This window comes from Palaemon carinicauda, chromosome 35, assembly GCF_036898095.1.
Source record: "Palaemon carinicauda isolate YSFRI2023 chromosome 35, ASM3689809v2, whole genome shotgun sequence".
NCBI classification, from domain to species: Eukaryota; Metazoa; Arthropoda; class Malacostraca; order Decapoda; family Palaemonidae; genus Palaemon; species Palaemon carinicauda.
This window is the reverse complement of record NC_090759.1, coordinates 57,520,329-57,544,330: the sequence shown is the minus strand read 5'-3', so window position 1 is coordinate 57,544,330 and position 24,002 is coordinate 57,520,329. Positions and strand designations below refer to the sequence as shown.

General features: G+C 36.3%; 1 protein-coding gene and 1 long non-coding RNA gene across 2 annotated transcripts; both read left to right on the top strand.

Moving 5' to 3' along the window:
• Nucleotides 1–736: 736 nt before the first annotated feature.
• On the top strand, nucleotides 737–17,574 carry Pen (Pendulin). The gene is made up of 11 exons (XM_068359076.1): nucleotides 737–883; nucleotides 12,390–12,564; nucleotides 12,733–12,861; nucleotides 13,345–13,526; nucleotides 13,780–13,859; nucleotides 14,199–14,374; nucleotides 14,487–14,625; nucleotides 15,117–15,292; nucleotides 15,506–15,688; nucleotides 16,320–16,502; nucleotides 16,872–17,574. Exons 2-11 carry the CDS (start codon nucleotides 12,481–12,483, stop codon nucleotides 17,106–17,108), a joined length of 1,569 nt encoding a protein of 522 aa, XP_068215177.1. The 5' UTR covers nucleotides 737–883; nucleotides 12,390–12,480; the 3' UTR covers nucleotides 17,109–17,574.
• A 1,374-nt stretch (nucleotides 17,575–18,948) lies between these two features.
• On the top strand, nucleotides 18,949–21,665 carry LOC137627773 (uncharacterized). Its single transcript, XR_011041218.1, has 5 exons — nucleotides 18,949–19,374; nucleotides 19,540–19,765; nucleotides 19,944–20,187; nucleotides 20,366–20,611; nucleotides 20,786–21,665. It is a non-coding gene; the product is annotated as an uncharacterized lncRNA (long non-coding RNA).
• Nucleotides 21,666–24,002: the final 2,337 nt, after the last annotated feature.

Sequence of the window (24,002 nt, the reverse complement as noted above, 5' to 3'; positions counted from 1 at the left end):
TTGAGCAAACTTGGAAATTAGCTTTTTAAAATGAACAATTTTTCGTAAAAGCGGATTTCATCCATACGTCATTATTAACGAATTCGTGTTAAGCTTCGATAAATAAAAACGATTAATGGAAACAGTGGGTAAGCATGAATATTAAATTTAAGCAGTATACGTAGATCTTGATTTGTTAATGCTTATATTTCATATCGAAACGATATAATTATTATAAATCAGGTGTACAATAGTTAAAGACATGGCGGACAAGAATATCGACCAATCACGAATCAGCTGTTTCTTACGGAAACTAGCAGATCCCCTTTAAAAACAATTTCGAAAATAGTTATATCCTAATATAACAATCCATTTCTATTTTATAAATATCCAGAATATTATTAAGATTTTAATAAGCCAGTTTTAATGATTTAATATATTAAAAATTAAGATTAAGAAAACGGAAATCAAATGAAGATTTAGAACCCGCGCGTTTAAACCGACCAATCAGCGACGTCCTCTTTCGGGAACCGACCAATGGGCGACGTCCTTCTTCAGCCATTTAAATTTACCCCCAGCAGGGTTGCCATTCGTACGATAATTATAGTACGTGTACGATTACTTTGGGTCCGGTACGATGTACGATACATACCTAAGGTATAAACAATGTAGTTGTGTGTGGGTTTAATTAAACAATTATACTAAAATCTTTTGAAATAAGTCAATCATGTAACACCCTAATAATTATATTGAAACTGTGTACGATAATTTTGGTTGAAAAACGACAATTTTAAGGCTCATGTACGATAATTCAGTCGAAATAATCTGGCAACCCTGACCCCCAGCCATTTCAAGTCGGAGTCACACCAAACAAAGACGGTTACCTCCAAGTCCCGACGTACCAGTAAGTATATCATTGTTTTCTTATTATTTTTACTTGATTTTACGGTGATTTTAACTTGCACGCAGTCTTTTGTTACTTGTGCATATATGTTATGTATTTATATACGTAATTACCCAAGGAATTGTGAGTAAATAGGATCTATTTTGGAGTAGCCATGTGACTGTGAGGGACAAACCGGCCATTGATAAAAATGAATCCACGTCGTGCGGAAATTGATTAATATTTTTCAAGGTTTTCTCGAGTATTTTTATACTATATCAGCTTATCTTTTATTTAATACGGTTTTAATCTATAATCCTAGTTTAGTTATTTGGTATGAGGTCGAAATGTCCGTTATGTGGCTTATGCTCGTGGCTTATTAGCTAAAGCGAAGCGTCCAATGGTAATTTTCGGATTTTTGTATGTATTTATTAATAGATTTTATCAGAGTTTGCCTTCTCCTTAATGGTAAGTAATCCTGAAGAGGGGTATACCCATTTTCGAAAATTTATCCAGAATGTATTTAGCCAAAAGACATTGAAATGCATAAAGGAATATTTAATCTCTCTCTCTCTCTCTCTCTCTCTCTCTCTCTCTCTCTCTCTCTCTCTCTCTCTCTCTCTCTCTCTCTCTCTCTCTCTCTCTCTCTCTCTCTCTAACCGTACGCCATTTATAGGTGAGCATTCTGGCCGATGTGATAACGTCCTTGACCGATAAACGCTAGACTGGGGTTCGAGCCCCGATCAATAACTCAAACTTTTTCTTTGGTTGCTGCAACCTCACCACCATCGAGTTAATGATGGCTGTTTTTGGAAGTCTATAGGTTCGTCTGCTGAGTCATTAGCGGCCATTGCCTGGCCCTCCTTGGTCCTAGCTTGTGTGGGAGTAGGGGCTTGGATGCTGATATTTATATATAGTCAGTCTCTGAGGCATTGTCCTGCTCGATATGGCAATCTTACTGTCTAGCTTCTGCCTTTCATGAGCGGCCTTTAAACCTCTGTTGTATAAGCGATCAGGACAGCGATTCTATCCCTTCTGCCCCGCCCCTGATAATAAAGGCCATGGCGAACGATAGGTAAATGCGGTTGGATCACAAAAGTACCACACCCCAGTGCGTTGCTTTACATGTGCGGAGAAATGAACTATTGGTCTGTTCTAGTAAGGTTAAGGGGTACAAGGATGACTCCGCACCCTTGCCGAGTCAACGCCGGTTACAGTATAAATTGGTGGACCTCGAAACGACTACCAATTGGTATCGGGTATGCGAGCAGATCTTTCAGGTCACTAGGCCTACTGCTCATAGAAAACGAGAATCCCTTCTATCGTCATCATCCATATTTTCTCCTCTACGATAATTAATCACTGTGGTTTTTGCTACTCGCAATTAAACATTAATTGGAGCTTTTGTATAATAGCGGCCAGTTCCTCCCGCAGGCATAAGAACTGTACATCGTCCACCCTATCCTAACTTACAAGCCGTGTCTTTACCTTCTTACCTAGCCGGAGGCTAACGCCCCCCCCTGAATCCCCCTTACACTGCTGTATTCTAATTCGGCCGCTATCATACATACACCCCCTATTCTGTTGCTTCTGTTTTGGCAAGTGGTACATGGTACGCTGTGCGAAACACTAGTTCACTATTATTTTGGACAATATTGACAACCAACTACATACCCTAGTATTGTGTACAGAATACTGTGATTCTAGAATTATATATTTTTAAGTTGTGGGAATTAATGGGACGGCAGGTTTGTAGTTCAGCGTCGGACTGATCTAGAGAGCTTGACGATGTTTTACTAAATATCATGTCCTTGTCTGACCTCAACCTAAGGTTATCTATGTCGACTTTATGTAAAGGTCGTACGTCCATCATTGAATCCCCTAGTTACCTCGAAAGTACTTGAGCAGAAATCGCAAATTTTCAAGTTGTAGACTTCAAGGATGTGAATATTGAACTGCACAGTCGAGCCAAATTCGTATGGTTTTTTCTCTTCTGAAACGTGTTAATATATTTCCTAGTTCAACTTATGAGAATCTTTTCAAAATTACTCGTCACTGGAAACTTAAATTCATTACTCCCCTATACCAACCACTGATCGTCCCAAGCTGAATATTTCTTAGCAAAAGGAACACTTTTGTTGCCGACGCTCGGCAAGGAATAGCTGTGCTTTTATCGTTTTGTCTCGTGCTATTGCCGTTTTTGTATTCATTTTAGTCGTGACCTTTAGTCTATATGTTGGGCTATCCTTTGATCAGATCTATCACAAAGCCTGTTAATTAAATGTTCTTTGGTCTTATGACCTGACCCGCTCCTAGAGCGGGAGAAAGAAATCCTGTCCGCCTTTTTATAATTGTAGTCTACTACGTAGCTCTTTGATGGCGTTTCCTTATTGTAGGTATTTTATTTATTTAATGAAACATTAAGGTGACTAAATCCAAACAAATGATTGAAAATGGTTTGCAATAATCAAAGTAACAAATTTGGCTTTTTTATTATTATTATTACCTGCAACCTCACTCTTCTTGCGTTCCTCATGAACGTTCAAGATTTATTCGGTTGCAAGAGTAAAGGCACAAGTGACATTTTTATTGTCCTCTGATGATAAATGTCATTAATGCTACAATATATATATTAATTATTTTTGATGGAGAAAGTTCATACAAAAGTTTTGTTTTCGCTAGATGAATTTATCCTAAAATATTGACAATTTATTTGAAATTTAGTTTATAGGACAATTGCTATGTCTAGTTTATTGGGCAATTACTATGTGTAGTTTATTTGATAATTGCTTAGTGTTATATATAAAATTGTTAGGTGTAGTTATTTAGGATAATTGTTCTCGGTGTAATTATACAGTATAGTAATTGTTGGATCTATTTTAGAATTGCTAGTTGAGTTATATATAATAATTGCTAGGTGTAGTTATTTATAATTATGCTAGGTGTAGTTATTGATAATTATGCTAGGTGTAGTTATTGATAATTATGCTAGGTGTAGTTATTGATAATTGTGCTAGGTGTAGTTATTGATAATTGTGCTAGGTGTAGTTATTGATAATTGTGCTAGGTGTAGTTATTGATAATTGTGCTAGGTGTAGTTATTGATAATTGTGCTAGGTGTAGTTATTGATAATTGTGCTAGGTGTAGTTATTGATTATTGTGCTAGGTGTAGTTATTGATTATTGTGCTAGGTGTAGTTATTGATTATTGTGCTAGGTGTAGTTATTGATTATTGTGCTAGGTGTAGTTATTGATTATTGTGCTAGGTGTAGTTATTGATTATTGTGCTAGGTGTAGTTATTGATAATTATGCTAGGTGTAGTTATATATTATAGGGTAGTTGTGCTGGGTCTAGTTATATGTAAATGCTAGTTATATGCGTTAATTGCTAGGTGTAGTTATGTATGATAATCATGCTAGGTGCAGTTATGACTGCATACGGTAAATTAAAGTGCATACTGACTAACAGCTGCTAGGAATGAGCATTGTTGATGTTGGCACACAACATAACTACCAGGAGTAGCTTGTCCACTGTGTACTCGTTAACAGGCAAAGTTGAAAACCTTAAAGGCTATACATATAGTCATTTTGTTTAAAACGAGGTTAAGTTTGTGTTTTCAAGCCGACCGAAGTGATTAGAGAAGTTATGCAACCTCACTCTACTTGCGTTTCAGATAGACGAATGAGTTTTATATGGTTGCTAGAGTAATGTCACTTAGAGCTTCTACTGTGCTGCCATCTAGTGGGTAGTACAGTTGTTTTGTGACGACACGTGTTATTGGATCGGTTATGTTTTTGCCCATTTTTTGTTTGTGAACGGCTTCCTGGCCACAATTTTAATCGTAAAATATAACTTGCAGAGATTATTTTGTGTAGAAAGGTAGTAATGATTAAATTTGCAAGGTCAAGGTCAAGCAAAATGTCCAATTCTTGTAATCAGCCATAAATTTGGACATCGTTGATTTCTAACTTGGTTCATATGAGTATGAAATTCCACGCCAAGTACTAAATGTTAAGGTCGAGAAATAAGCTGCTGTGGTTGAGGTCTGTACTCTACTGGGTGCCCCTCTAATTCTAATATTTTATAAATCTAGTTGTATCCAGTGAAATTTTAAAGTTAGCCTTGGTTATAAATATTGCTGTTAATTGCCATATTTACAGTACTATGTGGTTAATTACTAGGTTGTCTCATTAGGTCAAGTATGAAAAGTCCCTTTTAAGAGTATTGCGGAATTGACGGGGCCACGCAACGTCAAAGCTCGGCGATGCCTAAATCAAGAATGTAATGATTGAAAAGGAATGTAATATAATACAGTACTGTATTAACTATTCTTTATAGTATTGTAGTTAAATGAGTAGATCTATAACAAATGCTTGAAGTCTACTGTCTTACCCTACGTTCAATGTCAAATTATACTTATTTTGATCTTATCTCCATTGCATTCTTGTACTTCGATGTATTTTCTTCAAAATCTAATGGATTTGACCTTTGGTCATACACCACACGTCCACCAAGTTTTGTTGAAATTGGTTATGTGGTTTTTGCTTAATGTTCACAGACTAAGTTATTATTATTATTATTATTACTATCCAAGCTACAACCCTAGTTGGAAAAGCAAGATGCTATAAGCCCAGGGGCTCCAACAGGGAAAAATAGCCCAGTGAGGAAAGGAAATAAATTAATGAAGAGAACAAATTAACAATAAATAATTCTAAAAACAGTAACAACGTCAAAACAGACATGTCATATATAAACTATTAACAGCATCAAAAACAAATATGTCATAAATAAACTATAAAAAGACTCCTGTCCGCCTGGTCAACAAAAAAGCATTTGCTCCAACTTTGAACTTTTGAAGTTCTACTGATTCAACCACCCGATTAGGAAGATCATTCCACAACTTGGTAACAGCTGGAATAAAACTTCTAGAGTACTGCGTAGTATTGAGTCTCGTGATGGAGAAGGCCTGGCTATTAGAATTAACTGCCTGCCTAGTATTACGAACAGGATAGAATTGTCCAGGGAGATCTGAATGTAAAGGATGGTCAGAGTTATGAAAAATCTTATGCAACATGCATAATGAACTAATTGAACGACGGTGCCAGAGATTAATATCTAGATCAGGAATAAGAAATTTAATATACCGTAAGTTTCTGTCCAACAAATTAAGATGAGAATCAGCAGCTGAAGACCAAACAGGAGAAAAATACTCAAAACAAGGTAGAATGAAAGAATTAAAACACTTCTTCAGAATAGGTTGATCACCGAAAATCTTGAAAGACTTTCTCAATAAGCCTATTTTTTGTGCAATTGAAGAAGACAGAGACCTTATATGTTTCTCAAAAGTAAATTTACTGTCGAGAATCACACCTAAAATTTTGAAAGTCATACATATTTAAAGAAACATTATCAATACTGAGATGCGGATGTTGAGGAGCCACCGTCCTTGACCTACTTACAATCATACTTTGAGTTTTGTTAGGATTCAACTTCATACCCCATAATTTGCACCATGCACTAATTCTAGCTAAATCTCTATTAAGGGATTCACCAACCCTAGATCTACATTCAGGGGATGGAATTGATGCAAAGAGAGTTGCATCATCTGCATATGCAACAAGCTTGTTTTCTAGGCCAAACCACATGTCATGTGTATATAGTATGAAAAGTAATGGGCCAAGAACACTACCCTGTGGAACACCGGATATCACATTCCTATAATCACTATGGTGCCCATCAACAACAACTCTTTGAGATCTATTACTTAAAAAATCAATAATAATGCTAAGAAACTACCCACCCACTCCCAACTGTTTCAGTTTGAAAACAAGGGCCTCATGATTAACACGGTCAAAGGCAGCACTAAAATCAAGGCCAATCATACGAACTTCCCGACCACAATCAAGGGATTTCTGTACAGCATTGGAGAAAGTACAGTAGTTAAAGTATTTGTCGTGTACTTAACTTTTTGATTTTCAATCCTGGTGTGTAATTGTACCTTTATTCATCCTTGGGTCATACGCAACATGACTGCAAAGTTTGGTATAAATTGGTACGGTAGTTTTTGTGTTACAAACAAATTAAATGGGCAATAGTACACACCCTTAGTAAAGTCTCCAAACCCGCAATCTCACTCTTCTTGCGTTCCTCACGAACGGTCAAGATTTATTCGGTTGCAAGAGGAAAGGCACAAGTGACATTTTTATTGTCCAATGATGATAAATCTTGTTAATGCCACAAGGTGTGTTTTATCCTATTTTTGAAGGAAACTATGAAAGTTCAAAATTTTGTTGGCCGACTGATAAAATTGACAGCTGTAGTTATTTTAGTCTTTGTAGGTTCCGTTTAGCATGTTTACTAAGAGCTGTAGAGCCTTCTGATGTAGCATATGTTACCCATGCAAATGATTTAACTTGGGAGAAAGGAGGTTAAATCAGAGTTAGCTCCTAGTACAATAAACGTCCCTGTGGTGATAACCAGGCTTAAGTTTAGTCCCCCCCCCTCCTCTAACTCGTAGTTAATTTGGTCGTTGTAACCTATTGCCCTCCTTGGTCCTAGCTTGGGAGAAGAGGGCTTGGGCACTGATCATATGTAAATATGGACAGCCTGTATGGCAGTCTCACTGTCCCTTGCCTCTGCCATTCATGAGTGGCTTTTAAACCTTATTGGTATTGAGATAAATTTCTGAACAGTAGAATATATAGATTGTTTTTAATGTACTGTACCAGTATTTGGTTAAAGCATAAACCTTTTGTATTATTCAGTGGACATTTGAAATTTATAAATAGGGTGTAACTGCCAACAATGAATTTATTGCTAGTATAGAGAGCATATTAAATGCTGGTTCTTCATAATTTTTTTGTGTGCCATTTTCAAAAACCAGATAAATTGGTCTCTGTGAAACAATACTGTAGTTTAGCTACTAAATTACTTTAAATCACTGCTTGAAGTAAATAAAGATTGCGGATGAGCAAGAGTTATGAGTTGGACAGGTTTTTTTCACGCCCGGGAAGTTGAGTTTGTTGTACTTGTGTAACATAAACGATCGTCATTTAATAGGGAGATTTCTGAGCAAACTGAATACGGTTGTTAGAATTGTTTAACAAGCCTATGAGCTACTGCCGGATATTTGTTGTCCGTAGTCGAACTGTGAGCGTGTTGATGTATCGGTTTTAAAGTTGACGATACTAATTTTATGATGTACGGAAGGACCTCAGCTCATAAACATTTACAGATACAAACACATCAGCTGAGGTTAATGGAAGATAAGGAAATACATTACTATTTGTTGACCTTTGTAGCTGTGAATTCTAGCCATGGAATTCATGTTAGGGGTCTCCTATTCCAAATTTTAACATTATGCTTGCAAACAGCTTCTTGTAACTTATTAGGTTGAGTACCTTCTATAGATTATGATAATTGAACTACCGAACAAGTATGTTTGAAATATTGGGTAAAGATAGGTTTCCGTAATCTTAAAGTTGCAAACATGCAGCCGCACTCTACTTGCGTTTCAGATAGACGGACAAGTTTTATAAGGTTGCTAGATTAAAGTCACGTAGGTTTTTACTGTGCTACCTTCAGGTGGGTAGGATGGTCGTCATGTGTGACCACATTAAAATTTAATAAGATTTCAACAATGGAAGTTAATCAAATATGCATTCCTTATGATGGTTCTTATTTTGGTTCTTAAGATATGTGTGAACATTGCTTCTGGAATTTTTCTGGAAATTACACCAATTGATATAGCAGTAGTTAGTGTGTTTTTATACATTAGATTGTCTAAAACATTTTTGGTTGAAAGAACACCGGGTGTATGTATGATAGCGGCCACCTCTATGTATTATGTTTAACTTAGAATACCTCAGTGTAAGAGGGGGTCGCAGGGAGCTTTACCCCCCCCCCCATTAGGTAAGTAGGTTAGGTTATGGGGGAAAGTTTAGTTGTCCATTTTTAATGAACTCGTGAGGAACTGGCCGCTGATATACAAAGGCTCCAAGAACACAATATATAACTAAGATGAAGTAGTGTAGAATATTGTGTAATCCGATTTAAATAGTAAAGTGAAAAATCTTAGCGAAATTTAGTATTTTGGTTAATTATCTGACAAAAGCATTATTGTCTAGTTAGGTGTTTTAGGAGAATGTTCAGTATTTATGATTGACTGTATGGCAAGTAATTGGTTGGCAAATGTACTATTTTTGTTTTTAAGTACACTTCAAAATCAAACAATTGTTCTCTAGTCTTGGGTAGTGCAATAGCCTCTGTACCATGGTCTTCCACTATCTTGGGTTAGTTCTCTTGCCTGAGGGTACACTCCAGCACACCATTCTCTTGTTTTGTTGAAGTTTTTAAGTTAATTAGGAAAAATTTATTTAAATATTGTTACTGTTCTTGAAATATTTTATTTTTAATTTTCTCACTGGGCTATTTTCCCTGTTAGAGCCCCTGGGCTTAGAGCATCCTGCTTCAACAACTAGGGTTGTAGCTTAGCAAATAATAATAATGCTGACAAGTTTTGACAAAACTGTGGAGTTGTCATTTTATTGAATACGTTGCAGTGGCCACATCAAATTAAATGATCGTGCTAGATAGTTTTTCCTAATTGTAAGATCTTTTAAGTCTGAATAAGGTCAATGTTAAAAGCAGATTTTTTTTGAATAGCTAGGGTGTGAAAGATTTATCACAATTAATTTGTCAGAAATGCTCCAAGTCATGTTTACTTGCCATCAAATGGCAAACCCAAACATTCGTGTGATAAGTATTAAAAAAGTATTTGAGGGTTCTTGAGACTAATCAGAGCAGATTTCATCTCTAATTTTGCAACTGCAAGCTCGCTGTAGTTCCCAGTGGAACTAGAGCCGTTAAATGTTGCTATAGAAAAGCAGGTACACAGTTCTGTGGCATGTTATGTCGCAGAATTGATTATCTGTGACACTTGCTGATTGTGCATGATATTGTGAAGATTGAAATAAAATTTACAGCTTAAAGTAAGGTAGTTTTGTCCCAGGGAGTCTTTAGTTTAATTTTTGTATCCTGAAATGTATAATTTGTGATAGGTTATGATTTGTACACCTGGGTTTATAGCCTTGCCTTTTTCATTGATAGTCAGGATTCAGTTGGTATTTAGGACCTAAGTTAGTCCCAATTTATGTAACCTATTCCACTTTTTTCTTAATAGGTGATATTGAAGTGTTTTACAGGAATGTTTACTAAACAATACCAATTTTAAGGTAACCCCGCATATGTTGGCGCTTGTTTAAACAAAATTGGTCATTTACAGTACAGCTTTAGTAGCTCTGGTGAATGTAAAGTTTGTATGTATAGTACACCCATACAGTTCACTAATATAACTGAACTAGACTTTGTTTTAGTATGTACATTTATTTTCTTGAAGCGCCCAGTAAATATTGGTCAATACAGAATTTATCTACGCAACTACACTCTACCGACGCCTAAAGTAGGCAGATTGGTTTTATTAAGTTGCAAGATTAAAGGCACACAGCAGTGATTTCGACTGTCACGTTATGTGCAGTTGTTTATTGCAGTTGCCACATTTGAGGAAACTAGTGCGTAAAGGAGGTTCTTAACTTGCAAACAGAGATACAAACTCATCTAAATGAAAATAACCAAGAAATAATGTATCATTTAACCCTTTTACCCCCATTGGACGTACTGGTACGTTTCACAAAACTCACCCCTTTACCCTCATGGACGTACTGGTACGTCCTTGCAAAAACCTGCCATTTACTTTTTTTTTTTCTTTTTTCATTTTTTTAATAACTTTGAGAAACTTCAGGCATTTTTCAAAAGAATGAGACCAGCCTGACCCCTCTATGACAAAAATTAAGGCTGTTAAAAATTTAAAGTATATATATTGCAAAATGTGCTTGAAAAAAAAAATGCCTGGGGGTTAAGGGCTGGAAAGTTCCAAATAGCCTGGGGGGAAAAAGGGTTAATACTGAAAGCAAAATAACATTTGTAATAACTTGATCTATTGCATATGAAACCAGGCTATTTTGTAGTTTTCTTGTTGCTGGAAATCATAGGCGGGCCTGTAGGTTAGGCCAAAATTTAACCATTTTTGACTTGGAACCAATCATGTTTGCAAGTTGAGGACCTTCTGTGGTAGCGTTCTGTAGTAATCTTAAGATTTCGTATCTACTATGCCTCAATTTAGGCTGGTTGGCAATTATCCTTGTTAGTATAATCTTTTTCCTGTAATTTAACGGTTCATAAAGTACAGCTTATGAACAATCTCGAAAGGTTTCCTGTAATTTGACTCTTGAGTCCTTATAACTGATTACTTCAGTCAACGAAATTGGAAGGAGGTTGTGGTGTGTTTGTTTGTAAACACCTTCCTGGCCACAATTTTAATCTTGGTTATGAAACTTGTAGAGATTAACTGTTTTGTAAAAAGCGGGAAGTTATTAAATTTAGGAAGGTCACGGTCAAGCAAAATGTCCAATTCACATAATCGGCCATAAGTTTTGGATATCGTTGTCAGACTTCGAACTATGTTCATATTTGAGTGTGAAAATCCACGCTAATTAATACATATTAAGGTCGAGCAAATGATAAAGGAAATAAGCTGCTGCAGTGGATATCTGCTTAGTGCCCCTCTCGTTAATTCTTGATTTAGAGACCAGTGTCTTGGAAATTTACTTTATTGAAAAGATATCACTTCTGTTATAAAGGTTAATAGCAAGGGAATCGTCTATTAAAATTTGATAGGAAATGTGTGCGTACAAAGTAACTGGTTAACCAATCTGTTCCATTTATTTAGAAATCACTTAAAAATCATCCATGCTAACTAGCAGTTGAGGTTATTTTTGGGTGACTTAGAATGATGAAATTTTAGTTTGTAATTTTGCAACTGCAAGCTCGCTGTAGTTCCTAGTTGAACTAGAGCCGTAAATTGTTGCTATAGAAAAGCGTATGTTCAGTTTTATGGCGTTTTTTCGTTGTACAAGTGATCATCTGCGACACCAGCTGATTGTAGTTGAAATTGCTAAGACATGAGAAAGTAAACTATTTTAAGTCTGATCATGATTGCAATGTATAGTATTACGAAATGGCCAATTCGTTTTATTGAAAGTAAGTATACTATTCACAGTAAAGATCACAGATTGAACTAGTTTTTTGAAAGGTAATACAGTATCACCATGTCTTGCAATGCGTTAACTAGTATTACACGTTTTCTAATACTGGCAAAAGTGTTTTGAATCTTTTTTATATCTGGCTTTATATTATTATTATCACTTGCTAAGCTACAACCCTAGTTGGAAAAGCAGGATGCTCAAAGCCCGGGGTTCCAACAAGGAAAAATATTTTAAGAACAGGAACGTTAAGATAAATATTTCCTTTATAAACTATAATAACTTGTTACAAGAGTAAGAGAAATTATATAGAATGTGGCTGAGTGTACCCTCAAGCAAGAGAACTGTGGCCGTTGTGACTTTTTTTTTTCGATGAAAAGCATTATTGTTCATCAAAATATACCAGATTTTCTTTTTATTTTACAGGAATCGAAGCAGTGTAATCGGGTAACCGCCCCCTCCTAATATTTAGTAGAAACTTTAGATTAAAGTCACGACCCTGGAGTCCCAAAGCAGAATGCCCACTCCGGCTCATGCCCGTGAAAACAGCCCTGGGCCAAGCCGTCTCAAAAGCTTCAAAAATGCCGGGAAGGATATGGATGTAAGTTGGTCCTGCCTACTTGTTCCAATATTTTGAAAAAAAAAAAATGCTTGTATAGTTTATTCCTTCAGATTTTTGTTTGCAAAAAGTTTATTGAATTGTCTTATGCTTCTATAGTTATTCCATCAAAACTTTGTTTACGAGGAGTTAATCTAATTGTCTTTGCAGGAAATGAGACGGCGCAGGCAGGAGACCAGCATAGAACTCAGAAAAGCCAAGAAAGATGACCAACTCCTAAAGAGACGAAATGTATCCCTAGATGATCCGACGTCTCCCCTCCAGGAACAAAATACTGGAGTAAGTTAATTGGAACTGTTGATTATAAGGATTAGTTACCAGTATTTTTATACTCTTAGATTTTGTGCCTTCCATTTACCTTTACTGATGTATTAGCGTTTCTTCTGAAGAGCTTTGCAGTATCCCTTTTCCCTCAAGTATACCCACTATTCAAAATTGAAATCGCTTCCTTTCTTCTAGCTTACTGTGCCTTTTTTTATAAGCTATTTTGTAATGCACTTTTGGGTTCCCTTTCCTTCTGGCACCCATGCACTGGTCATTGATGTAAATATTTCTACTTTAAAATGATGAAACTCCATGCGTGTCATCTGACGGATGGGCAGTTCAGGAAACGGCCTTCTTGTATGTTCTATACGAGAAGTTTCTTTTCCCGGAACTGTTTCACTCCTGTTTGATTATTATGGCATCTGAAATCGTGGCTCTTTGAAATTGACTTGAACAATGGTTGTGCTCGTTTAACATGGTGTATACTTTATTTTCCAGGGGTACCAAATGAGCCTGGAGGAGATCATAAACGGCATTTCGAGCAAAGACTGTAGCAAACAGGTAGCGGCAACACAATCGGCCAGAAAGATGCTCTCCAGAGAACGTAATCCTCCCATCGATGCCATCATTGAGGCCGGAATGGTCGCCCCCCTAGTAATGTTCTTGGACAGAGCCGACAGGTGAATATTCATCCCTTCCCCATTCAGTTACGTAATATCACTTGAAATGATGAGAAATCCTGCACATGCGCGTCATCTGATGGCGTCGGACTGCTCGGCGATAGCTAGAGATCACGCGTTCTGCGTGGTTTCAAGTTTAGCCGAGATTAGTCCGGCCCGTTTTTGATTAGAAAGTGCATCTGATAATGTTAGGTCGTTAGTGTTCAGATTTACTTTAGTCAAGTGTCTAAGTATTATGCATTGTCTTTTTCAGCCCTGCTCTACAGTTCGAAGCTGCTTGGGCTTTAACAAATATTGCATCCGGAACTTCTGATCAAACTAAAGCTGTAACAGGTAAGGGTTACTTCTCTCTGCAATAATGTCCATGTTTCTGTAGGTATGAAGTTATGCAATATTTTAATCAATTCATGTTACATACTTTTTTCACTGGGCAAATTTTTCCATGTTGGAGCCCTTGGCCTTAAAGCATCTTGCTTTTCCAACTAGGGTTATAGCCTTATAATAATGTAATGTTTATTTTATGCTTCTGGTGCTGTCCCAGCATTTCAATTCATGTTACATACTTTAATCACTAGGCAAATTTTTCCCTGTTGGAGCCCTTGGCCTTATAGCATCTTGCTTTTCCAACTAGGGTTATAGCCTTATAATAATGTAACTTTTAATTATTTTCAGCTTCTGGTGCTGTCCCTGCATTTGTCAGATTGCTCAGATCAGAACACGCAAACGTTGCCGAACAAGCTGTTTGGGCCTTGGGTAATATTGCCGGTGATGGTCCGGAGTTGAGAGACTTCATCATCAAGGCTGGCATTGTCGAACCACTCCTGGGACTGATTGGGCCCGGCACAGAAGTAGGTATTTTCAATAAATTATTCCAATGGGTTTAAATTATTATAAAGGTGTTACTTATGAATTACAAGTGAGAAAATCCGAAGACTTATTTGCTCATGTATGTTTTTCCAGTGCTCTTTCCTCCGTAATGTAACCTGGACGTTGAGCAACCTCTGCCGGAACAAAAATCCATCTCCTCCATTTGAAGTTGTTAAACAGTGTTTGCCAGCTCTAGGCCACCTGATAATGCATCCTGATAAGGAAGTTCAAGGTAACATTATTCAATTGCTACGTCGCATTTTATACGTTCAATTTGGTGTAGTGTTTTGATATATTCAATTTTCGGTTCTCTCGACTGTATTTAACCCTTTTACCCCCAGGCTCTTTGGAAATTTCCAACCCTTAACCCCCAGGGGGTTATTTTTTTCCCCAGCACATTTTGCAGTATATTTTTTTAAAAATTGCTCTAACAGCCTTAATTTTTGTCATAGAGAGGTCAGGTTGGTCTCATTCTCTTGGAAAATGCCTGAATTTTCTCAAATCAAAAATATGAAAAAAAAAAAATAGCATTTTTTGCAAGGACGTACCGGTACGTCCAAGGGGGTATAGGGATGGGTTTTGTGAAACGTACCAGTACCTCCTTTGGGGGTAAAAGGGTTAAACGAGTAAAGATTACTTATACAGATATTTATTGTGAAACTGAGAGTTGGAAAATTAATATTATTTTCTGTCATGTATTCTATTGCTTGCTTCCTGTTGCAGCCGATGCATGTTGGGCCCTCTCGTACCTAACCGATGGTACCAACGACAAAATTCAAGAGGTGGTCGATGCCGGCGTCGTGCCGCAGTTGGTCAAATTGTTGAACGGCGATGAAATTTCTGTAGTCACACCAGCTCTGAGAGCCATAGGAAATATTGTGACTGGCAGTGATGTACAAGTAAGCAGTACTATTTGTTTGACTATTGAGTAATGTACAATACAGTACCTATCTAATTTAAGGGAACTTTTAACTAAATGTACACAGACATTTTGAGACTTGTCATTTCATTGAATGCTATTGTAGGAATGTGTTCTTAAGCCTTTTGGATACCTGTCCTTTCATTGAATGCTATTGTAGAAATGTATATTCATACCAGTTTTTGAATTGCAGACAGACGTAGTAATAAAGGCCGGCACACTTCCCATATTCCCGAAACTACTAAAACATCCACGACCTAATATTGTTAAAGAAGCCGCCTGGACAATCTCAAACATCACCGCAGGAAACACGGAGCAGATACAAGCTGTGATAGATCACGGTCTCATTCCACCCATCTGTCAAGTGTTGGCTACGGTAAGTACGCTGTTTGTGTTGCCTAGTATCGATGGAGTTTATTGTGGATGTGTGATCTTAAACTTTTTTTGCTATTCAAGTTATACATTGAAACATATTTGGCTAGATTGTCCTAGAGATGGTTTTGCCTTGTTCATTTCATTCTTTTTTATCCTATTTAATAGAATTGTTTCCTTATTGTATACTGTACAGAATTTTTAGCCAAACTTTCATAAAGTGTCCATTATGCCAAATAGTTAAAACATCAAGTGATGAAATTTACATTATATAAATGTTCTTCCCAAGGTTGTAGGGATTCAGTAGTTAGCCATCATTTTTATACAAGTTATATTGCATAAAAATTTTCATGAACTCTAATTAGATGATGTTGAACAAAGATCGTACAGTAATTATGAATTATAAAAGGCTGATAACACGAGCTCAAAGATTTTTTCTCAAATAGAAAATGAAGAAAAATTCTTTTTTTTTTTTTTTGTTATTTTAGTTCCAATACCTTTTCCATGATTAATAATAATCTGATGTTGACATACTGAGGAATCATGAAGTCACACTTTTAAATGACCGCATCTGGCAATGATTTAATGTTATTAAAGTTGTGCGTAGTTACTAAGTAGTCTCGGATGCCTTTCAGGGAGACTTCAAAGCACAGAAGGAAGCCGCGTGGGTCGTCACTAATTTCACATCCGGAGGATCTATGACGCAGATAGTCTCTCTGGTTAGCCAGGGTGTCTTGCCTCCATTCTGCAACTTGCTAACGGCCAAGGAAGCAAAGACTGTTATGGTAGTTTTAGATGGCATTGCTAATATTTTGCAGGTGAGCTTTGTTTTATGTTGACAGAACTTTTTACTTTGATTTTATACTGAAATTTACCTGGCTTAATCTTATTTGATGTTGACAGACCTTACTTTGATTTGATGTTAATATTTACCTGGCTTTGTCTTTAAATTGTTATGCACAAGTTTCAAATTTTTACAAAACACTATTTCATTTTAGGTTAAGACATTTCATATGATAAAGAACACTTGATATTAGTTCATGTTTAAAATGATGAAAAAGAATACATATGTAAATATTAGGTCAGATATTTCAAATAATTACAAGGAATAAAGTAATTAATATAAAGAGTACAAAATTTAGGATAGAATTAGGGATTGTTGTTCAGTCAAGGCCGCCATCTTTCAGACTGCCGAGAAGTTGAACCAGGTTGACGAACTCTGCCAAGTGATTGAAGAAATTGGTGCGCTGGATAAGATTGAGGATCTGCAAAACCACGAGAACGAGCAAGTGTACAAAAAGGCGTTGAGTCTCATCGAAACCTACTTCTCGGAGGAGGAGGGGGACGGAGTCACGAGCACAACCAACGGCCAAGCTTTCGACTTCGAGTCCGGCAACATTCCTGATGGAGGATTTAATTTCTAGAATTTTATTTTATTATTGAACTTTACGTGCGAAAAAGGTTCTCTAGTTCTTGTAGATGAAAAGGAAAGATATCAGAAGTTAGGTTTTGTAATTATTTTTTATACTTTTGATAAACTATTTTTTAAATTTTAAGTTTCAGGTACAGAGACAATTATCACCTCCGAAATGAAAAGTGCTAGGTGTCAGACAATTGACAAATATATTAATAATCTTAAACTACTTTTGCTTTGGATAACTGTTCAAAGTCAGATTAACAAGAGATATTTTTTCTTTTGGTGAAATAAAGTGAGGAAGGTGATATTATGAGTATTGTACTTCAGAATTCTATTTGTCCATCCTTTTTGGTATGGGACCAATCCATTGATGCATTCCGGTTGGATTTGCAACCCTTAACTTCTTCCTTCCTGTCTTGCGTATGTCTTATTATAGTATAGATTATCTTTCAATAAAAAAGAAATTAATAAATTGAAGGATTTTTCGTCTCCTTTTCTGTCATTGTGATAGGTTTAGTTTATATTATACACTTAAGCCGGTCAAGTATTTAAATGTTATGTTTACACAAGTGGCGTAGAATTAAGATGGGTATATAACCTTTAACCATTGATGCCCGGAGCCAAAGTGTCTTAGTCATGGATATATATTGCCTAGTCAGTTGGTTTAATTAGGATATATTTTGAGTGAAGAATAGTCTTCATGTTTATTTTATAATGAAGCGGGCAGCCACGATATTCTATAGCAGTGGTTCCCAAACTTTTTAGTCATTTCCCCCCTGCACCTAGTTCAACCATCCAGATTTCCCCTTTCGTATGTATGAGTAGTTAAAACACACGATACTATTTACTTATTTAATTTTCCGAATGTGAAAATATACTGATAAACAGTGAATTGGATAGAGATCAGTTAGTAATAACTAAGAATAACCATAGAGCTGGTTAATATATATTGAAGGACTTTAGTATGCTCTTCTACTTTGGAATTATATTAAATTAGAAGGGTGAGGCTGCTTATACACCTGTGTATGGGCCCGACACTTCAATTCTCTCCTTGAGTATCATGTTGGTGAGAACTTATGATCATTTCACAGTTGAATGGATAACAAATTGCCGCACGTGCTACGGTATGAGGACAATTTCCTCTTGTTTTAGTTAGTAGGTAGTGTCGTCATTTCCCCCCTGGAAGCTTAAAATTTCTCCCCAGTTTGGGAACCACTGTTCTATTTTTATCTAGCAGATATTCAATTGCTTTAACTTCTATTGCTGAAAATTACTTTGGTTCCTGTTTCAGGTTACCAATGTAGTATTATTTATTGCACTGTTAATTATGTACTGTGATCAATGCTTCGTCCATATTACTCCTGGCATTCTTTCACTTGGTGGAATTAGCAAATAATAATAGCTGCCATATCTATGACTATTAAATGACTTGTAATTTTCGAGAACACTTGTTGATTAAAAGGTAAATTTTACGTATTATTAATATTGCCCTAGTGAAGTCCTGTAGGGCTAATGGTGCTTGGGTATACATTAAGTGTTCGTGTGTTTTGTACATTATCGTAAACTTTAAGGATTGAAAATTTCTTGGGTCATTGGTCTTAAAAATACTGTAAAATTTATGGTAAGTTATATTTAATCTGCTTTTGATTTCAAATTGAATATACAATATATTTATGGTACGAAGGTACATACTTTTCATGAATTATTGAACTAGATTGTAAAGCATGTTTTGGTTGAAAGTGAATAATGAATAATTACTTTACAGGCGAGCTTCGGTTTTCACAACGCCATTGCTGGACCACATCGCTAAATTCAGACATGCTGTAGGTAAGAATTCGTCTGGAATATATTTTTAAAGATTCTCTCCATGCAATGATTAAACTAAATCTGATGTTGACAATCTGAATGGTTTTGAGGACTCCTTACCCAAAATGAGAAATAAAAGTTTGAGTCCCACTTTAGAAGTGTTCTGAACTTGTTTTTAGAAAGATTCCCTCTTGATATTCCAGGTATATTTGATCACTAAAATGCGAAAAAAGGATAAAATATCTAAGAACTTTGGAGTTGTCCTCATTTACTCTCTGGTCTATTTGGGAGCATGAAGTCCTCTGCTGTGGATGGATTCAAGCGGAAATTCACTCGATTAGCGAATGAAGAATTCACATGACCCAATCAAAGAAATTGGTGCTTGACCACGGCCATAAATCTGTTTGCACCAGTTTTTCCAAGGGTCTTGCTAGTCAATAGAAGATGTTCGGCTATGTTTGTAATAGGTAAGGATTGTCATAAGAATTTAAAATTTTCTCTTCATGCAATGATTAAAAAATTTTTGCCACTGAATGGTTTTGAAGTCTCCTTACCCAAAATGAGAAATAAAAAGGTAAAATTACACCTTCCTAGCATTTTTACAATGTAGTAATGATAACCATTCTTTTTAGGTACTGTTAATTTGATTGCTGTGGCGAAGGATCACTCGCTGGTCTACTTGTGAGCAGGAAATCTCAATTTGTGGTTGGGTTCGTCCATACATAAGAACTGGAATTATCACGACACCCTTATGAAGAATCCGTACAACTTAAGAATGTGGTGCTTGGCCATGGCGAAAGAACAATTTTCACTGAACTTGCTGGTTAAAGGGAAGTTGTTCGCCCATGTTAAAAATAGGTAAAGGTCTTTTCTTGAATTTTTTTTAAATATCCTTAATGCAATGATTAAATTAAATCTGATGTTGACAATCTGAATGGTTTTGAAGACTCCTTACCCAAAATGAGAAATAAAAAGGTAAAATCACACCTTCCTAGCATTTTTACAATGTTTTAAAGATTCCCTCTATACTTTTTAGGTACTGTACATTTGATTACCAAGGCGAAGGAAGGAAGGATCACTCGCTGGTCTACTTGTGAGCGTGAAATCTTCTCAATTTGTGGTTGGGTTCGTCCATACATAAGAACGAGAATTATCACGACACGCTTATGAAGAATCCAGCAAAGAATTTGGTGCCTGGCCATGGCTAAAGAACAATTTTCACTGAATTTGTGAAGTATCTTGCTGGTTAAAGGGATGATGTTCGCCCATGTTAAAAATAGGTAAAGGTCTTTTCTTGAATATTTTTTAAATATTCTCAATGCAATGATTAAATTAAATCTGATGTTGACAATCTGAATGGTTTTGAAGACTCCTTACCCAAAATGAGAAATAAAAAGGTAAAATCACACCTTTCTAGCATTTTTACAATGTTTTAAAGATTTCCTCTATACCTCTTAGGTACTGTACATTTGATTACCGAGGCGAAGGAAGGAAGGATCTCTCAATAGTCTACTTGTCAGCGTGAAATCTTCAAAATTCGTGGTTGTTTGTCCATACATAGAACTGGAATTGTCACGACATGCTTATGAAGAATCCGTGCAACCAAAGAATATGGTGCTTGGCCATGGCTAAAGAACAATTTGACCTGATTTTGTGAAGTGTCTTGCTGGTCAAAGGGAAGATGTTCGCTCATGTTAAAAACAGGTAAAGGTCTTTTCTTGAATGTGTTTTAGCTATTCTCAATGCAATGATTAAATTAAATCTGATGTTGACAATCTGAATGGTTTTGAAGACTCCTTACCCAAAATGAGAACTTAAAGTTCAAGTCCCACCTTTAAAGGTTTTAAATTTGTTTTAATTCCATATTTGATGTTTCAGGTACTTTTGGTTACTATGGCAAGGAAGGATTACGAATTTTGAACTTTTAAGTTGTCCATATTCACTCGCTGGTCTACTGAGCGTGGAATCTCATTTTCTGGTTGTTTGTCCAAACATCACGACTGAAATTGTCAATTGACGCACCTGTGGAGAATTCATGTGACCCAATCAAAGAAAGCTGTTTTGACTATGGCCTTGTCTATTTGTGCACCAATCTTGTTAGTCAGTGGAATACATCGAGCCACATTAAAAGTAGGTAAGTGTTTTCCTCATTAAAATTTTAAATTTTTCTCTTCATGCAATGATTAATTTAAATCTGATGTTGACAATCTGAATGGTTTTGAAGATACCATAACCCTAAATGAGAATTGAAAGGTGATATTCCACCTAGATGGTTTTTTACTGTGGTTTAAAAGATTCCCTCGTCGTTTCAGGTACCTTTGGTTACCGTATGCTTGTTGCAGGATTGCCGCAGATTACAAAATGCAAGCATGGTTGATGTCTAAGGACTTTGAAATCTTTCCGGATTCACTGTCTACTTGTACGTAAAGTTTCTCTTAGTTTGTGGGTGAGTAAATTTTAAATCTCTCAATGATTTAAATGTCAAAATTATTAATTTGAATTGATTAAACTTCCCTTAGGTCTCTCTATTCTTTCAAAGGCTTCAATCAGGAATGCAGGAAACTTTCACAAAATGCATTTGTCTTGATCAGTCGCCTGTAAGTGTTTGTTTTTAACATAAAAGTTTGAGGTTTTATGGTATGTTTATCTTTTACAGTTGACAAATCTATATATTTGTAGTAGTACGTCAATTCCAAGCACTTAGGTATGTTTTGTGAGTTTTTAGTGTTAAAAGGCTCACTTCCTAGGGCATATGTTTTACAAGATTTTAAATGATTGTTAATGTAGTACTTGTAATATTTAATCAATAAAAATAAAGTACTGCTTCATTTTTTCTTTCCCCTCATATTATTCCAAAGTATTCCATAGGTAGATGTGCAACATAACTACAAAGTATTTCATAAGATCCTGCATATGTATCGTTGCACCAGACATTACCCCGCAGTCTTATGCAGCCTCTAGTAGACTGCTAGTTGCAGCAGCATTTCAACCTTTAACTGTACATTACCTCAAGGTTTACTTGAAGATAGGAGTGGAGGATTTTCCAAGAGACACCACAGCACTAATTCATTGATCGTCTTTTCATAATTATGGTTGTGTGGGAAAGTCATTATCACAATGGTCTGTATAAACATGGGAGGATGTTAGGCTTGTGGGGCTGACATCAAATTAAAATGAGGGATTTAAATGGCAGTCTTTAATAAGTTACACGTTTCTGGAACAAATTATTCTGTCAAGAAACTTAATGCACAGAAACATCGGTAGTTTGTGTGAAGGTTAAACTGGTGAAAGTATGTTAACATACTGAATGTAATGAAGCATGAACCAAGTGGTACATGATGCAGCTTGAACCTTTGTTTTAGGTCCCTGCTCAAGTGAACATGACATGTTATTTTTTAGGTTTGAAGAAAGGCTACCATGCTATTACTAGCAGGGCTGCAACCTTAGAGCTGAATGCTACAAGGCTTAAGAAAAAGAGCCCATTGAGGAAAGGAAATAAACAAGTGATGAATGTAGAATATAATCAGTAACATCCAAGTATTGAAATGTCAAGTATGAAGACGTAAACCAGTTACACATGACTATTCACTATAAAATTGATGTACACATTCAACTGTCATAGTATGATCGTAACAACAGTCGGTCACGGTAGGAAAGTTTATGGCACTTTTAGTTGTTAAGCTGTACAATGGAGAAAGGAAGACTTGGAATCAATAATAAATAGGAAGGCCATATAAAAACTTGCCTTGACTGTCCCTGGGAGTATGTAAATCTGTATGGTTAAACTAACTATCTCAAAGCCAATAAGTACAGGATATTAAGTGTATTAAGCGAGAATTTTTGGTGATCCTTCTGCCCATAGCTGCACGGGCTTTTAATTCTAATTTACCTTTGTTCGTGATATACTGATATAACTTTTATGCTCACAATTTTGATGCAAAGTGCTCCTGCTAGCTCCAGCTCCAGTTTTTATAGCCCAGGTTTTTAAAAGGGATTTTGACGCAGGAAAAATCTATTTTTGGGCTAGAGCCATGTTGTCCTGATGGAAGTTCCTTCTGGCAACTTTCTACTGTAAAATATTTCTGCGATTGATATTACAGGAGTATTACCATTGGGTATCACGGGGTTCCAACCCCCGGAAACGACTATCCGAAGATATCGTGTATAATTAGGGACATGTCCTAAGATTATCGAAGATATCTTGTATAATCAGGGACGTATCCTAGGATAACCATAGATATCTGCACCCCAAACAGACCTTACCCAGTCTAATCCACTAAGGGGTAGGATAAGTAAGGAGCTGTTACACATCCTATCACCCTCCAGTGCTCCTATACAAATTCATAAGCAAAGACAGTACATTATATGCTGTTTATTATGTACTATAGGTTGTTCCACAATCAAAGGAGTTAAAACTTATACTGGTATTCCTAAAAAGTGTGTTCCCCATTCCTTAAGTTCTGCGGCTTTTATCGGATGGTTAGTAATGTGTATTGTATAGAAGTTTGTAGTATCAGTAATCCTGTAGCTTTACATTTTCTTATAACATTCTTGCATAAAGAAGCTTAGTAGGAATTGTACTCAATGGCAGATACAGTAAAGATAAAAGTAGCGTTTGACAAAATTTTACAATTGGGTAAAAGGACTATTATTTCAATAAAATTATTGATACTAAACATTTTGATTTATTTACAAACTTATTACATTAAATGGCTTGAATTATTTTAACGAGGCAAGAAATCTTATAATATGAATATTTAAAAATTACTGTCTTACGATAGAGTAAGTACCTTGCAAATATGAAATGCTATTTGTTCCGACACAAATACTTTACCTCGAATTACTTCCTCGGAGGGTCCTTGACCTCTCTCTCAATCTCGACCAAGATTTCCCGCGCTACCCCCCCTATCTCGCTCCCGATAGTTCCTACCCCCGCCGCCAGGATAATTCCTGCGGCCCGGATTAGGGCAGGTCACTGCTTTTCCCGGGTCAGGATCCCATTAAGTCCTTGGTCGTGAGATTCGAAACATCTCACTCTCTCGCTTAAACTCTCGATCCTTTGGCGCGTTGTGATCCCACGTGTTCCCAGTGTACG

Excerpts from the sequence above, each read along its gene's own strand:
- Pen (XM_068359076.1), top strand. The coding sequence starts at position 12,481 with ATGCCCACTCCGGCTCATGCCCGTGAAAACAGCCCTGGGCCAAGCCGT. Across the intron at positions 13,860-14,198 it reads TCAAACTAAAGCTGTAACAG|CTTCTGGTGCTGTCCCTGCA; the intron begins GTAAGGGTTACT and ends AATTATTTTCAG. Across the intron at positions 15,689-16,319 it reads TCTGTCAAGTGTTGGCTACG|GGAGACTTCAAAGCACAGAA; the intron begins GTAAGTACGCTG and ends GATGCCTTTCAG.